This window comes from Gekko japonicus, unplaced genomic scaffold (genome assembly GCF_001447785.1).
Source record: "Gekko japonicus isolate JY-2015 unplaced genomic scaffold, Gekko_japonicus_V1.1 scaffold3010, whole genome shotgun sequence".
Classification (NCBI taxonomy): domain Eukaryota; kingdom Metazoa; phylum Chordata; class Lepidosauria; order Squamata; family Gekkonidae; genus Gekko; species Gekko japonicus.
In genome coordinates, this window is record NW_015169876.1 from 71,386 (window position 1) to 87,750 (window position 16,365).

The 16,365-nt window shown below is 46.2% G+C and overlaps 2 protein-coding genes across 2 annotated transcripts in view; one reads left to right on the forward strand and one right to left on the reverse strand.

Annotated features, from left to right (window-relative positions):
• Nucleotides 1–14,245, forward strand: part of TTC14 (tetratricopeptide repeat domain 14) — a 32,999-nt gene extending 18,754 nt beyond the window's left edge. The window contains 8 exon segments of the mRNA XM_015417454.1: nucleotides 822–974; nucleotides 1,691–1,762; nucleotides 3,175–3,294; nucleotides 3,398–3,520; nucleotides 8,004–8,121; nucleotides 9,751–9,860; nucleotides 12,933–13,018; nucleotides 13,021–14,245. Of these exon segments, the coding sequence (XP_015272940.1) occupies nucleotides 822–974; nucleotides 1,691–1,762; nucleotides 3,175–3,294; nucleotides 3,398–3,520; nucleotides 8,004–8,121; nucleotides 9,751–9,860; nucleotides 12,933–13,018; nucleotides 13,021–13,850 (1,612 nt within the window). The 3' untranslated portion in view covers nucleotides 13,851–14,245.
• Nucleotides 14,246–15,192: 947 nt separating this feature from the next.
• CCDC39 (coiled-coil domain containing 39) overlaps nucleotides 15,193–16,365 on the reverse strand; it is a 43,153-nt gene continuing 41,980 nt past the window's right edge. The window contains exon 20 of the mRNA XM_015417453.1: nucleotides 15,193–15,381. Coding sequence (XP_015272939.1) covers nucleotides 15,237–15,381 — 145 coding nt within the window. The 3' untranslated portion in view covers nucleotides 15,193–15,236. The remainder of the gene's footprint in view (nucleotides 15,382–16,365) is intronic.

Sequence of the window (16,365 nt, forward strand, 5' to 3'; positions counted from 1 at the left end):
GGGAAAGGCAATTGTAAGCTGCTTTGAGACTCCTTAAGGGAGAGAAAAGTGGAGTAGAAAAACCTTGTCTTCTATCTAAGGCAAGGTATGCTATATGCTGTAAGCAACATAAAAAGTGGATTACAAGCAATGTTCCCTCTAAGCTGTGAAGTCTTGTGAGCAAAAACTCTACTTTGTGAGCTACTGACAGTTGTGAGCAAGCAACTTGGCTACTGCATAAATTAGTTTGCTCTGGAGCTATCCTTCCTGAGCTAAGACAAAAATGTGTGAGTCGGAGGATAAAAAACTGTGAGCTAGCTCACACTAACTCAGCTTAGAGCGAACACTGATTACAAGGTACAGACGATGCAGTAAAAATTCTGCTTTAATTAGCTTGCTTTCTGTCCATAACAATATGCGTCACGGTATACTTTATTCCTTCTGCAATAAAGCACTACTCTTTTGCGGTGCAGGGATTACTTAATTATTGAGGTCTCTGGAGCAGGCATTTCTGGAAGATATTGGTTAAGAGCAGATGCCGGAAGCAACACGATCTAAAAGAGTAATGGTGAGAAGATAAAGGAGGCTGTAGTGTCAAAGTGTGGGAAACGAGAGATTAGTCTAGAAGTGGCAAGTGGAAAGGAGTAGAAAGAAACAGCTTTCTCTCTCGACCAGCACCTGGAATACAGTGACTTGAAGCTGGGCAGATGTCTTGTGGCTGCTTTATCGAAGAACCTCTTCATGTCATTTATCCCCTCTTGCTTTCCTTGATACAACGGAGAAAGTATTAGAATGGAAGCTGAGAGGAGATTATTCATAATTGTCGTCTGCCCCCCCTCCAGGAGGAGTGTTGAAATATCCAGTGGTTTGGAAACGTACGAAAAGGTTCTGCATCACTCCTTGGGCTTCGCCAACCCAGCAGTGGTTGAGTTTCTGGTAGGCAAACTAGGACTGAGCGAATCCAGCCCACCGTCCTTAATGAGAAGACTCCAAAGGTAAGCGCGGAAATCATCCCTGTCTTCTCTTATGGCTTTGATCAGGCTTATTTTATCTGTGTGACTGTCGACTAACGGGGGGGGAGTGGTTCCCGTTACCTCCAGTGCTCCCTCTAAGCTGTGGAGTCTTGTGAGCAAAAATTCTACTTTGTGAGCTACCGCATTAAAAGTTGTGAGCGAGCCATTGGGTTACTGCCTCAGTTAGTTTGTTCTGGAGCCATCCTTCCTGAGCCAAGACAAAAATGTGTGAGCCGGAGGCTAAAAACCTGTGAGCTAGCTCACACGAACTCAGCTTAGAGGGAGCACTGATTTACCTCTAGAAACAAGGGTCTTGAGCGGGAAAACACTTCTCTTCCTGATCTTTGTTACTGTGTTATCTGAGCTGCCTCAACTAACAGACCTCGTTCACACTTGGTTATCTCTCTGACCGACAGCCCACTTAAACTGAAGAGCTTGCATTTTGGCTGGCTCACTGCCGAGCTAGGCCGGACGTCTGAAATGGGAGGTTGGGGACATAGTTCTCTTAACAAAAACAGAATGCACAGGTGAGGGCAGCCGAGGCCATGCCTCAGCATACCCTGAAGTGGAGCCCACTGCCCCTGGCTCTGTGCTGACAAGCCCCCTCCCCACATTCTTGTGCACCTTACCCCACCTGCCTGCTTTGCGTCAAATCCAATCATCTTGACGTGTTTCTTGGTTATTTTTTTTCTCCTCAGCAAAAATTTCAATGAAGAGGATTTTGCCCCTGCATTGAGAAAAAGGCAGTCCGCCTCATGGGCCTTAAAATGGTATCTACACTTTACTGTTCTTGTGAAATGTTTATGTAAGGTTGGGAAGAGCAGAGCTGTCATTTTTCTTCCTACTAAATGTGTGTTGAATGGAGCAGCTGGAAACTCTAACCGTAATTTGAGAGAGAAAGACCTGCTTGGGGCTGATATGGTTGATCCGGAACAGAGAGAACAGTCCAGTATTCTTAAAAGTTGATGGTACTTGGTACTTAGCTGATGGCACTTGCGCCTAGTTCGCAATACTAGAACATACTTTCCTAGTGTTCTCTTCTTAACTTCCTAAGGATTGGATCCCATCTAAAATTTCCGTGCATGGAAACATGACTCACCCGCCCAACAGCTCCAGATGCCTCTGAAATGCTGCCCCAGGGTGGGGCGGGGCTACTGCAAGAGAGGAGAATCGGCACCGCACCCTTGAGTGCACAAACCTTTTTGATGGGATCTAACCCTGTGACTTGAATCACCCCTCACCCCCCGTTTTTTCAGACTCTGATGTTAAGGAATTCTGGCCATAATATGCGAGGGTGATAGACAAGCACTGGAGATGGATTTGGGAGCTGAAGAAACTTGGGATGTTACTACTAGGGATGGGCATAAACCTCATCACAAACCTAAATTCCTGACAGGCATCACCGGTTTGTGAACTGGAGGTTCCCTATCCACGCCCCGCAATGTGGTTTCGGAGGTTCATGGGGTTCAAATTCAAATACCTTTTATTGGCATAGAGTATTAAAAGCATTACCCAATAATACAAGCTGGTGTGCTCATCAGCTGTTTGTTTGAAATAGATGGCAATGCTCCCTCTAAGCTGTGGAGTCTTGTGAGCAAAAATTTGACTTTGTGAGCCACTGGCATTAAAATTGTGAGCAAGCGATTTGGCTGCTGCATAAATTAGCTTGCTCCGGAGCCGTCCTTCCTGAGCTAAGACAAAAAAATGTGTGCGCCGGAGGCTAAAAAGCTGCGAGCTAGCTCACACTAACTCAGCTTAGAGGGAACACAATGAAAGCCATTTCAGTGATCCCTTTTGTTCTTCCAAGCATTCCCTTTAAAAGGCTTTTGCAAGACCTCTCCCCTCCCCTTCCATTCTGCTAGCCTTGGGGAGCTGCCCCCTGCAGAAAGAAGGAAGATCTCAGGTCTTCCCCTGAACCTCACGAACCGAAGCGGTTTGGTAAACGGGAAGGTTTGTGAAGGTTCATGGGACCTCACAAATGGGCGAACTTTCATTTTCCCGGAACGTGCCCATCCCTAGTTATTACCAGCTTCAGTAAATGGATGTGTAGTCAGTTATCATTGAACTTGTAGCTCTTGCTATGTGTACTGTTTTTTTATCTGAGAATAGATTCATGTGAATTGTAATGGAAGCCTTACAAAGTTGTGGTATGTATCATTTTTCTCTGTATTTTTTTTTTCAGCGTAAAGATTGGTGTTGATTATTTTAAAGAGGGCCGTCACGTGGATGCCATGAACGAATACAACAAGGCCTTGGAGATAGATGCACAAAACGTTGAAGCCTTAGTAGCCCGCGGGGCGCTGTAGGTGTCTGGTTTACAACTAGAAGGGTGCCATTTATTTATTTTATGTCCTGGGGACGTGTAAAATACTTGTTCTCACCTCATGATTTCCCTTTTTTTCTAGATATGCAACAAAAGGAAGCCTAAATAAGGCAATTGATGATTTTGAAATTGCTTTAGAAAACTGTCCCACGCACAGAAACGCACGGAAATATCTCTGTCAAACGCTGGTTGAACGGGGAGGCCAGTAAGTGTAGCTTTGCATTTTTCATTCTTAACCAGAACATTTGTGAGTGTGTGTGTGTGTGGGGGGGGAGTATTTATTCATTCATTCTTTCTTTCTTTCAATTTATAGTTTGGATGGCACAGGCTGGACCAGTCTCCTCAGATCTCAAAAGATAATCAGGGTAGGCCCTGGTTAGTATTTAGATCAGAGACCACCAAGAATTTGGGGAAATCATTATGAAGAATTATTCAAAGGAGGGAATGGGGAATCCCCCCCCCCCCCCAATTGAGAGAGTGACACATTGAGAGAGTTGAGCAATTATCCAACCTGGGATCCAGTGTCAACTAAGGAGGTGGAATTTTATATTAAAAATCTCAAAAGTGGAAAAGCCCCTGGTAGTGATTATATTAAACCAGAGCTATTGAAAGCTAATTCAACCTGGTAGACCCCGATTTTGGCCAACCTCTTTACATATATTGATCTGATAGGACGAATCCCAGAGGAATGGGGGTTGGCTATAATAATTCCGATATTTAAGAAAAACAACAGAGCGGATCCCAATAATTATAGACCCATTAGTTTGATTAACATTATATGCAAACTTTACACCAAACATTTGTGTTTGAAACTATGTAGTTGGTTAGAACGGGAAAAAATACTTGAACTTGAACAGGGGGGGTTTATAAAAAGCCGTTCTACCTTGGATTACTGTTTGGTCCTTGATTATTTAGTACAAAAATATACACATAATCATAAGGGAGTCCTATACGCTGCATTTATCGATCTGAAAGCGGCCTTTGACTCGGTTGTGAGGGAAAGACTATGGGTTAAATTGGAGCAGTCAACTATAGACAAGAGACCACCAAGGAAGTCCAGGGTTTGCTACGCAGAGGCAGGGCAAACCACCACCTAATGTCTCTTGCCCTGAAAAGCTTACAGGGTTGCCAGAAGTCGGCAACAGCTTGACGACTTTACACCCCCACCCGTTTGGATGCCTAAAGGGTAAGAGCCTTGTGCAGCCAACCCGTCCGCACATTGACTCACTCCATGGGGAGGAAGAGTAGGCACAAGTTCATGGATGCTGCCCCGCATCTCCACATGACGGCTGAATCATCTGTACAGTGCGAATGCATGGAAGACGTGTCTGCCCTTACCCTCTCTCCCCGGGACCAGCGATGCTGTTTTCCGAACGTTGCTGACAACGGGGCAGGCATGCGGGCATTTCCTCCGTGCATTCGCACTGTGCAGATGACTCAGCAGTTCCATGGATGGGGGGGGGCAGGGGGGGTGGTGGAGCCAGCACGCTCGTGTCTGTTCTCACTCCCCACGCAGCGAGTCAACGCATGAATGGGTCCTCCGTGAGAGGCTGCCGAGCAGCTTCTTCCAGTGGTAGGGTCTCTGCAGAAGCCAAATCCAGCGAGCCAGATGTGAAGGAGAATGCGCCTCACCTGCCTCTCGATCTCGCTGCCACCTTTTTCTTTGGTCCCTCTCATGGAGATGATCAGTTATATACACATACTTATGTTCTTTGTCCACAGTGGGATTTCAGGTTGGATCCCCCTTAGGGATTCTTCCACTCCCCGCAGGTTGACCCCAAAGGCCTGGAGGGAAATGACCTCTGTGGCGACCTGCCCCTTGAGGAGTGAGAGGTGGAGGTAGTGGCCGCCCACCGTGTTTCCCTTGCACCTGAAGGTACCCCCCCTAGGAAATCTCTAAGCCAAACTTCCTGTTAGCTGTCGTCACACCCAATGGGAGTGTGTGGACTTTTTTTTAAAAAAACCCCACCCTGCTGCCTTTTAACTTCTACCTCTTTTGCATCTCTCCTTTTTCTCTCCGTCCTCATTTTTTTATTTCAGATCTCTTCTGTGTGTTTTTAACTGTGTGGGATGTTGGATTCCTATAGGTGTAGTGAGACCTTGCTGTCCTCATCCCTGCTTGGGTTTCTGGCCTGCGTAGAATCCTGTGGTCTTTGCCATTTGCCCCAGGGCCATTTCACGTGTCTGGCTCTGATTGGTTTGCCGTTCTCCCGCGTCCTCCGGTTTACATTAGACAGCTTTTACGTGGAGGAAGCGCCTGCAAGCCAGAAATACCCACGGCCCTGTGTTGTGGCCATTGCTGTGACTCAAGAAACGACGGTTGTAGTTGTAACTTGCAATCACTGTTCCCTCTAAGCTGAGTGAGTGTGAGCTAGCTCACAGTTTTTTAGCCTCCAGCTCACAGATTTTTGCCTTAGCTCAGGGAGGAGGGCTCCAGAGCAATCTAATTTATGCAGTAGCCAAATTGTTCGCTCACAATTTTAATGCCAGTAGCTCGTGAATTAGAATTTTTGCTCACAGGCCTCCACAGCTTAGAGGGAACATTGCTTGCAATTGTTGTGGTTACCTGTTTTTCCTGTATTCTCTTGAATGTGTGCATGGGACAATTTATGTGGGTTAACTTGGCTGCTCTGACACCTAAGATACCCCTTTAGTAGGCTCTGCCGCTGCCGAGATTTTAAAATATATCGATAGCCTGTCCTGGGTTAACCAGTAGTTCTCTCCCTGAACTCACTGACTCAGTCTCTCAGTCTCTCTCTCTCTCTCTCTCTTTCTCTCTCAGTCTCTCTCTCAGTCTCTCTCTGTCTCTCTCTCTCTCTCTCTCTCTCTCTCTTAAAAAAAAGGATTCTGCCTCCCCTTTCCTCCCTCAGTTGGTAGAACGGCTTGTGCGACTGCTGCATGAGGGGAAATAATCCAGAAAGCCTCTCTGAAATGAAAGGCTGTGTTTAAAAACTTTTATTTCCTGCATGCACAAACAAGCTGGTGGGGAAGTCTGAGACTACAGAATGCAGGAAGTAAAAGTAAAGCACTGTTTCTTGCCACTTACTACTTAGAAGGTCGTACCAGAACTAGTGGGTTGAAATTAAATCAGAAGAGTTTTCCCACTAATCCTTAGGAAGAACGTTCTGACAGTCAGAGGTTCCTCAGTGGACCAGGCTTCCTCGGAAAGTGGTGGGCTCTCCTTCTTTGGAAGTTTTGAGACAGAGGCTAGATGGCCATCTGACAGCAATGCAGATTCTGTGAACTTAGGCAGTTCATGAGAGGGAGGGCAGGAAGGGTTGCATCAGTGCTTAGTTCTCATGGCCCTTTTTGACATGCCCAGGGAAATGCTGATTGCCAATTTGGGGTCAGGAAGCGATCCTGGAGGTTTTTTGTCATCTTCTGGGCGTTGGAGCAGCAGTCACTGTGGGTGTAGAGGGGGAGGTATTTGTGAATTTCCTGCATTGTGCGGGGGGTTTGGGCTAGATGACCCTGGAGGTTCCTTCCAACTCTGATTCTGTGATTCTAGAACACTTTCAGACATCTCTCTCCACCCCCACCCCCTTTGGAGACCGATCACCTTTCCCACAACTGGTATTTAGAAATGGGCTTGGCAAAGTGGTGGCAAAGGCTTGCAACTCCGTGTTTCCAGGAGAACCTCAGAAAGGAGGGAGCTCTTCCTGGCCCAGTCAGAAAGCCGGGTGTTAATTGGAACTCCCTACCAAAGGAGAATTGGACCAGTAAATTGTTTGCCCAGAGCCACAGGGTTCTTTGCACGCAGCTGCTATAATGCAGTGTAAAGGAAGGCGGGTGGGGTGCAGAGGGGAATTCATGGGTGTCAGAATAGAGGAAGTGGTCCCTTGATTCTCTCTCCAGTGTGATGGATGTCCAGGTGTGAGATCTGTATGCTGACTCTTCTCTCCCCCCCCCCCCCGGCCTCCCAATCCAAAATGCTGACATGCTTTGCTCCTTTCAGTGCAGTGGGACAGGGTTGCCACCAGGAGGGTGGGGGTGGAGAAGGATTGCCAGAGCATTGTGCAGGGGCGACGCTGCAGCACTCACTCAGATCCTCTTTGGGCGCATGCTAGGGTGTCACACTCGCGCTTCCAGGCTGCACCAGCTGTGATGTCATTGCACAACAATAATGATTGCTCCCCCTGGCGCCCCCCCCCCCGGTTTGGCTGACCTGTTTCCTGTTGCCGACCAGCTGAGCATCGGCAGGCAGCAGCCAAAATTGCCGAGATTTTGCCGCCTCAAGCCAGGCGCCTGGCAAGCCTGGCAGTGGAGCTTGTGGTTCAGCTGAAAACTCACACAGCCGAGGGGTGCGCCATCACAGCGGGGCTATTGTCCTCAACTGTGTCAGCCGGGGAGCATTTGTCCAGCACGCGTCTCCCTTCTAACGCAGCCTGAGACGAGGGTCACACTGGGAATGGTCTCGCCTCTCAGCGCTGACTCTGTCCTCTGCTGCAGAATGCAGGTGCACCGAGGCGCTTTGCTCCCTACTGGAGTCGTGCTTAGTGGAGGAAGATGTTTTGAGTCTCGTAATCAGAAGCCTACTGAAACAAGGAGCCCATCTCACAAATGACGTTTCCCCTTCCATAGACAAAGACGCTAAAATTTTATTAAGAGGAGTCTATCTCAAGTGTTCTGCAGGAGTTTAACTGTGGAGCGAGAATGTTTATACGTGCCATAAAAATTTGTTTTGCCAGGTTGGAGGAGGAAGATAAGCTGCTGAATGCGGAGAGTTACTACAAAAAGGCTTTAAGCATAGATGAGGCGTTTCAAGAAGCTGAGGATGCCTTGCTGAAGCTTCGTAAGCAGATGCAGGTGATACTTTACTTTCTCTCGCTGGATTGTGGCAGACAACGCTAGAAAAGAGTACATTAAGAGGCAACCATGTATTGGGTGTTTGGCATGTTCTCTCCCAGTCAGTCCTGTGCATGCACCAGTTATGGGAAACGTCCCTCTGCTTAGGACTATCAGATAATTGCTGCTGGTCGGGGGCAAGATTTACTCAGAGGGATGTGGGAAAAGAAGTTGAACAATTTAACAGTCCTGATGGTTGAATTCAAGATGGGCAACTCGGGTAGAATCTGCGGTTCTCTTGTATGGTATGGCCCACCTATTGTGGATTGTTATGGGAACTATAAAGCGTGGCTGTTCAAGAGCCCATTTATTTAGGGATAAGTTTCATTTGAAGGCGTTGGAATTTGCTTCCAAGTGAGGGTGTTGCAAAAGTCTGACAACAGTTGGCATAGAAAGTCTTCTGTTCCAACAGAAACAGAAAAAAAAAATGCTGGAAAAGAAGGCCTTCGTTCTGTTACGACCGAGTTATTATAGACTGGAGATCCTGTGTTACTCTTAGAACTAGGAAGTCAAAATTCCCTGCTCAGTTTCTGACTGGGCGGTCAGCAAGCGAATCTGACACCGTCCCCCCCAAAAGATTCTTGACCCCCATGATTCGTTAACATGCCTTCAAGTTTTGCTAAACCAGGTTTCTTTGTTATATTTATTTATGGCATGCATGTTTGAAAGACATTAAGGGTCACTTTGTACGTGCCTGTATTGTCCCCCACCACTTACTGCGCTGTGACTGTGCGCCACGCTAAGTGGGATACCGCATCTATTTTTACCGACACATTTCCACATAACATTGCCAGCAGAAAGCATCCTGGAGCGTCTTGTTAAAAATAGATACGGCGCCCCCCTTTTGGCACATTCACCAGCTGTTGGAAGAGCGTGAACAGGCCCGCTGCAAAGTTGCCTTGAGTTACAGCTGAAAGGGCCAGGCTGTTTCCCCGTAATACTGATGGTATGTTTTTCTCCGATGCCTTTTCCTCTGAACTGGAACTGTTGCTGCTGTGTCTGACCCTCTGGTGTGCTGCTCATCACCAACAACCCACTGGAATATGATTTACGTGTGTAAACCCCGCATCAAACTGGGCTTGTGGTACGGTTGCCAAATGGTTTGTATTCATACATGGCCCCCTTCCAATTCTATTTTGATTTGGATTGCGTTTTAAATGCATAAATTTCCAATAACGGTGCTTTCCTTGATTCCCCCCTCCTCTGCTTGGCTTATTATTTGACACGGGGCAACTATTTTTCGATGCTCTCTCTCCCCCCCCCCCCCCCAAGAATCTTCCATCCATGTCCTCTGGGCTGCTGACGTCATTACATCGGGCTATGGCCTCTCGGTCTTTATTGCTTTCTTCTAAAACGTGGGGTTGTACACGGGACGTGCGACCCTTAACGCCGTTCTTCCTCATCTCAATGCTTTGCCCTCCATTTATGTCTGCCCATTTTGTCTCGAACATCACTTTTGGATATGATGCCCTTGGGGGGTTGGTGGAAACTGTGCGCCTTGTGGGGTGGGGGTGGAATTTTGGCAAAATTGCGGGGCGTTAACACTGTGGCTTGTTAATGCGATATTTCTGATGTTGGAATTCAAAAAAGAAATCTTTGGAAATGAGGGAGAAACAAGCTGCTAAAGAAGAGAGGCAGAAAGAGAAGAAAATAGAGACAAGTGTGGAAAAACTGCGTAAGCTCTTAAAAGAAGAAAAAAGGTAACCCCCGTTTCTGTTCTGTGTGCCCCTTCTTTACTTGAGCCTTCCCAAGCGTCTTTCAGACCATCGCTCTGCATGCCAGTAAGCTGTCTTGTACTGTAAGTATAGCAGGCAATTCACATTGGTTGCCTTCTTAGAAATGTTCGCTAATGTTTATTTTTCGTAGCTTTCCTTAGAGGTTATTTATAAACTGCCTTTAAAAGGTATCCGCAGTGAAGCACGATATTTCACGACCGGAGCCCGATTCTGAGGAACGGCCTTCTGGTTCCATCGTAAGCTGAGTTGCCTCTTCCAAAGCTTGCTCGAAATAGGCACCTTTTGCTGTGGCATGGTTCAAGTGTAACAAACCATTGCCTGTAATTATGTGAAGGAGCCAGGGCACGGGGACCCAAGTTTGTATGTGCCCCCGTTTGGGGACACCATACCTCTTCCAAGATTTTTAAAAATTGGTAAATAAACCCTCATCTAGTTTTTTCCCATCAAGTCTAATACCGGTCGTATTTTTACTTGGATACAGGGGTATCCAGTGATGCTAGAAAGTCTGCATTGCGGGGAGGGAGGGCTATAAACCAAATCTATAAATAAAATATAAATAAATATAGTAAACCAGCAAACAGGAATTCCATGTTTCAGCAGACTGGAATGCCTTAGCTACCATCAGTTATGTTTTTTAAAAGTTTGCACCTGTAGGGCAACTGAGTCTTAATCGGAATCACTATTTATAAGATCATGTTAGGGTTCAGTCAGAATGTTGGGCTTTTCAAGATCACTACTGATGACAACTACAGAGGGAGAGTCTCCGATTCATACCAGATAAAAATCAGATCTACAGCTTGAAAGACAGGAAGCATCAGCAGGAAGCAGATTACGGTGTGATCCTTGGGTCCATCCTGTGGCATATAAATTTAAGGAATTCATTCAGCAATACTGGGCCTATTCTTGAGTCTTGTGTCCATAGCCTTCAGTAGGGAAGAAGGTGGTAGTGCCACTGTTTATATAGAGCCATCTGCGTGTATGGTGCTTTAGAGTTTCATAAGCACAGTAAGTTGGGTCCCTGGCCCCACAAGGGGTAACAGTCTAAATTACAAATTCCAGAAGGGAAGCAGTGCTTGTACTCTCTGTTGAGTGTAGGGTTGTCAAGTCTCTTACCTGGCATAGTGAGGGGTACCCGATCCCGGAGATTCGCATGCACGCACCGCAATAATGTTACCCAGAAGGGACGTCATCACACTGGGCATGTTGCTGGGCGATGCTCTAGCAATCACCCTAAAAACTCTATGATACCATAATGTTTTCAGGGCGATTGCTAGAGCGTCGCCCAGCGACGTGCCCAGTGTGATGATGTCACTTCTGGGTGACATCATCGCGCTGGGCACGTCGGCCTGCTCTGGCCACTTCAGGGGTGGGCTTCCCCCCGACGGCTGGATCCAGACTGGTGGATTGGGGGCCCTTTCAGTGGGCGAATCCCTGCCCCCCAGGGGGACTTGGCAGCCCTAGTTGAGTGCCAGTGAGAAAGGTGGACTATAGATGCTGCTGCTAATGATAATAATAATAATTTGTTAAAGCAAAACAACAAACTCTTGTTACACCTTGAAGACAAACTGACTTATAAAGGCATAGGCTTTTGTGGTCTAGAACCACTTTGCCAGATACATGGAGTGTGTCTTAATTGACAGATGTATACACACATTGAGGAAAACAAACACTGGGGTCAAAAGTGAAGCTTTGTTGTCTTTTGACTCCACTAACAAATTTTCTCCTCCTATATCTGCTGAAGGCCCACTTTAAGGCACCTAGTGGATATTAGTCCACCAACAGCTACACCATTATAAATTGGTTAAACCTTAAAAGTGCCGCTTCTGTTCTGATCTAAACGATGATAATATTGGGGGTGGAGGTGAGACAAAAATAGTGCGGGATGAACGTGAACAAAAGCCATTTCCCGCACTTGGTTATAGCTGGAGTGAGGATGTAAGGAGTTCAGATACTGGGCGAGCAGGGCTCCAGCTATGAAGGGCAGCGGGAAGGGAGTTTTTCGAGGCTGTACATCTCTTATTTATTTATTTTATTAAATTTTCTATCCTGCCCTCCCCTGCAAGTGGGCTCAGGGTGGCTGACAACAGAATAAAAACAAAGTAATTCCAGATACTCCCAACTTAAAAATCCCAACAACATAACACACAAGATGGCAAATAACCAGTTAACAGAAGCTCCTAGGGAACCTACCTGTATGCCCAGATGGATCGAAGCGTTGGGGAGTGGGTGCAGGACATCACTGATAACATGCCTAGACAGCGTGAAGCAGGGGAGACCAGTGTAAATGGACACCAGCTGCCTCCGTGAAAGGCCTGGAGGAACAGCTCTGTTTCACAAGCCCTGCAGGGCCCTGATCTCACTTGGCAGAGAGTTCCACCAGGCCCTGGCCGAGGCTACACGGATGTCTTTGGGGCCGGAGACCACTAGAAGATGCTGCTCAGAAGAGCGCAAGGCTCGCCGGGGGGACACAAGGGGAGTGACGGTCCTGCAGATATGACAGTCCCAGACCGCATAGGGCTTCAGTTGGCCCATGGCATCCAGGAATCTAGAAAACCATTGCTAAATAAAGTCAGCACGTTTTTATGGACTGGTCTGAACTATTATAATGGGGGAAGGTGCCTTGTTGGTTTATAATCTGAACACTCAGGCCGGACTCCTGAAAAGACAAAGCTGCTCCCGGAGATGTGGGGTTGTCAGATAGTATATTTTAAATGAGACTGTTTTAGCACGGGCAGCTGTACGCGGCAGCTTTTGTTTCCCAGACAAATCTGTGTAGCAGGAATAGGGTATCTAAGTCAAATTTCCAAATATACTTACCCAGACATAAAAGCTGGCTTGCACTTCACATAATTACACGTTTGGAGCAAAATCTGCTTGAATCCCTTCACTGTGCCTAAATAGGAGCCTTTTTTATTTTACATAATTGTGCTGAAGGTTAAGAAGTTCAAAAGCTTGGCAATCTACTGCAGAGCTTTGCCCAGATTGTTGAGTTTTGGATACTGTTGGCAGTGCCTCATGGTTAATTAAAACTTCTAGGTTGAAGAAGAAAAGAAAGAGGTCAACTTCCTCCTCCTCCTCCTGTGATTCTTCATCTGATGAAGTCACTTCCTCCTCCTCCTCTTCCGACACAAAAAGCACAAGAAAAGGGGTCGGAACCGGTCCGAATCCTCACGCAGCAGCTCTAAACACACACCTAGGAGCTCCTTAAATCAGAGTAGGAAAGACGATTGCTATTCTCCCCCAGCGAATACCTCGGCTTCCTTCCTTAATCAAAAGCACGAAATGGAGAAACTGCTGGAGAAGCAGGACAGGTTAGCTTATCAGAAGCCAGAAGCGAGAGACAGGAGCCGGTATCACTCTCTCTCAAGGACTTCTGCTGAGGATGAGGAAGCTTACGGAGGTAGGTCGGAAGATTCCAGGGATTCCTATAGCAGCTCCAAGACTCAGGCCAACAGTAGCAAAACCGAAAAACAGGGTAAGGTAGACAGAGTCCCCTTTGACAGGAGGGATAGCGCCGGTCCCTATCGCAGAAAGTCCGACGAGAAGAACAAGACGCACTATTCGGGAAAGGCAGACAAAGATGGGGGGAGGAAGGACCCGTATCGGAAGCACAGCCCAAGCCAAACCAAGTATTGCGCTTCTCCGGCAGGGTCCGATAACTCCACCAAGTCAGCCGAACACTACAAGCGATACACCAGCCGCTGGATAAACGAGTCCAGTCAGTACAGTGCCGACAGCAGACCCCAGTTAGGGTGGAGTCAGAGAGAGAGAGAACCTAAGAGCAGGGCAAGAGATTGTGCCAAAGCCAAGGAGGGAGACGAGGAAGCCGCCCTCAACGGCAGAGAGCAATCAGGAAGTGGCAGTAGGAAAAACCTGCCTCAGAATCTCCTCAACATATTTAACCAGATAGCGGAATTTGAGAGAGAGAAAGGAAGCAAGCAGAAAAACCAATGAATTTCTTTAAAAAAAAAAAAGAAGAAGAAAAAAAGTGAATGCCGTGTGCAAGTGATGGATCTTGTTCAACCCCTGTAATCACTGGAGCCCCTACCGGTTCATAGAAAAGTAGGATTTTTTTTTTGTTCTCCCCTCTCCAGTCTGTTTATGTAGAGAAGGATAAATATGCAAAGACTTCATCATATCTCTTCGAAAACTGAAATTTCTCGTGCTCTTGTAAGATCTAAGGTGTGCTGGTACGAAAGGCTTAAAAATTCTTAGCTGTTACAAAGCCTGCCAGCTGTGCCAGTTGGCATCTGATTTGCACTTTACAGAGGGAATTTTTCCAAGGGCACCAATGACTGTTATTTTGTAATGTTAATATAACCCCATAAACTTGAAATGTTTCTAATGAATGTGCCATCGGTGTATATAGCTTGTTTTACTAGTAAACTTTTCAAAACAGAACTGCTTCTCCCAGTTTTCTTCAATGTCTCTGATTAATTCATTGTTGTTGTTTTTTTAAAAAAAATATTAGTCTTCCAACTGCTCGCCAGGCTCTGTGCAGGTTTCTAATGCTTTTGGTGCAGTGAAAGACACTAGCTAATAGAACTAACAGGTCAGTGATGGATAGGAAGTCAAAATGGGTTGAAGGAGGGAGGGGGAAACAGGGTTTGTTGAGATGGTTAAGCTCACTGTCTGCCTTTGGATATCACGAACAATTAATCAGGAAGTTCTCGGGCTTGCATGCTCCTCCCCTCACGGTCTTTGCTGAGACTGAAGACTTCCTGATTTAGGACTGACTGCAATTTGTTGCGATGCACATATTTTAAAAGGGCAGGGTTTCTTCTTGGTGATGCATCAGTGTTCTAAACTGTGGTTTAATCCCGACTTAAAATCGTGGTTTGTAGATAAGGAATAAATTGCTGTTTTAGAGCTGTTATAAATTGTGGTTTTAACCCAGGAAGTCTTCAATCTTGGAGGAACATGCTAAAGAGAGACGGGAGACGGCTCAAGAGGCCAGGCTTTGGACACAGCCAACTGTGGAAATTCTGTTTTTATGCATTCCCTCTCCTCTTCAAATTTTGCTGCGTGAATGCATCCATTATTTATAAAATATCAGGGTAACAAATGACAGGGTCTTACAGATACTTAATTTGAACATATAAAGAGTCTTAAAAATTGCTTTATTATGCAGCTGCAATAACTTAGTTCCTCAGCTTTCTGAAGACTTTTATTAAACTTTTAGTTAGGTTGTTCAACATAACCTAACAGTAACTTTCACCTACTGAACATATGAAAATAAAATGTTAAAATATTCATACAGTTGAATAGAGACATTTCTAAGTAAAGTGTATGCTCTAACTCCTATTCTCTCAACATTATATAACTGGGCAGCCCTGAACACTACTTTGAGGTCCTGCTGCGAGAGGTGCCGGAGCTGCTGCTTCGGGTTGAAGGGCGTGAAGAAACCACAGCCGCAGAGGGTAAAGTCAAAGAGACAACTTTAAGGTGTTGCTGACTAGATGATGAGGTGGAGCTCTTTGGGGACCTAGAAAGAGGGGGGGGGGAAGCCATTCAAACAATAATCAGGAAGCTGAAAGTCAGACCAATCTCAGTATGCCACAAAACCCAGTTGTCTTAAAGTACATTGAGGAAAACTACCATTTAAACCAGGGGTCTCAAACATGCACCCTGGAGGGCTTCTATCAGGCCCGCAGTGGAAGTGGCTGTCTTCTGCTTCTTCCAGTTCTGCTGCTGCTGCATCATCATAGGTTTGCAGCTTACAGATGCACACCTGAACAGCATACTCAAGATTGCGACAGCACAGACATCTTGGTGCAATAATTCAGAGCAAGAGGTGTCGGTTATCAGACACTGTTAGATATTTTAAGCATGTTTTTATTTTAAGTTTAAAAAAACACCTTTGTGTTTGTGTCCTTTATAAAGTTTATATCTGCTACCTGGCATTACATTTCATGACACACATGGCCCGGCCCAACAAAGTCTCATTTATGTCAGATCCGGCCCTCATGACAAATCCCCTGGTTTAAATAGACAACCCAGTCCTAACTTCGGGTCCTGATTCCAGGCTCTTCAAAATATGACTTTTCCTGCAATCAGCCTCTGAAATATCATGCCAACCCCATGAACATACGGAACACATTTCTTAAAATCCTAGGGGGTATATGCTGATAAATTACAGTCAGTTTCTTCATGGGGGTGGGGTGGTGGCAGTACAGAGAAAGTGACTACCCAAAGGCAATGGGGGGAATGACAGGATATCCTTAGAAGCCCTGCTCTTTCCATCATGATGCAACACGGTCTCCCATGGCTGACTGGGTGCCATCGCTCTCCTACGAGAAGCACTAAGTTTGTTCTAATTTGTTCTCAAGTACTCATCTACAAAGCCATATAGTCCATATTCACATGACGGAACTCTAAAATTTGTTAAGGAAAGATGGCTCAGTTTAACCTCCCCCCACCCCAGTTAGATTCAGAAGGCTTCTTATAATCGGATGATCATGAAATCCTA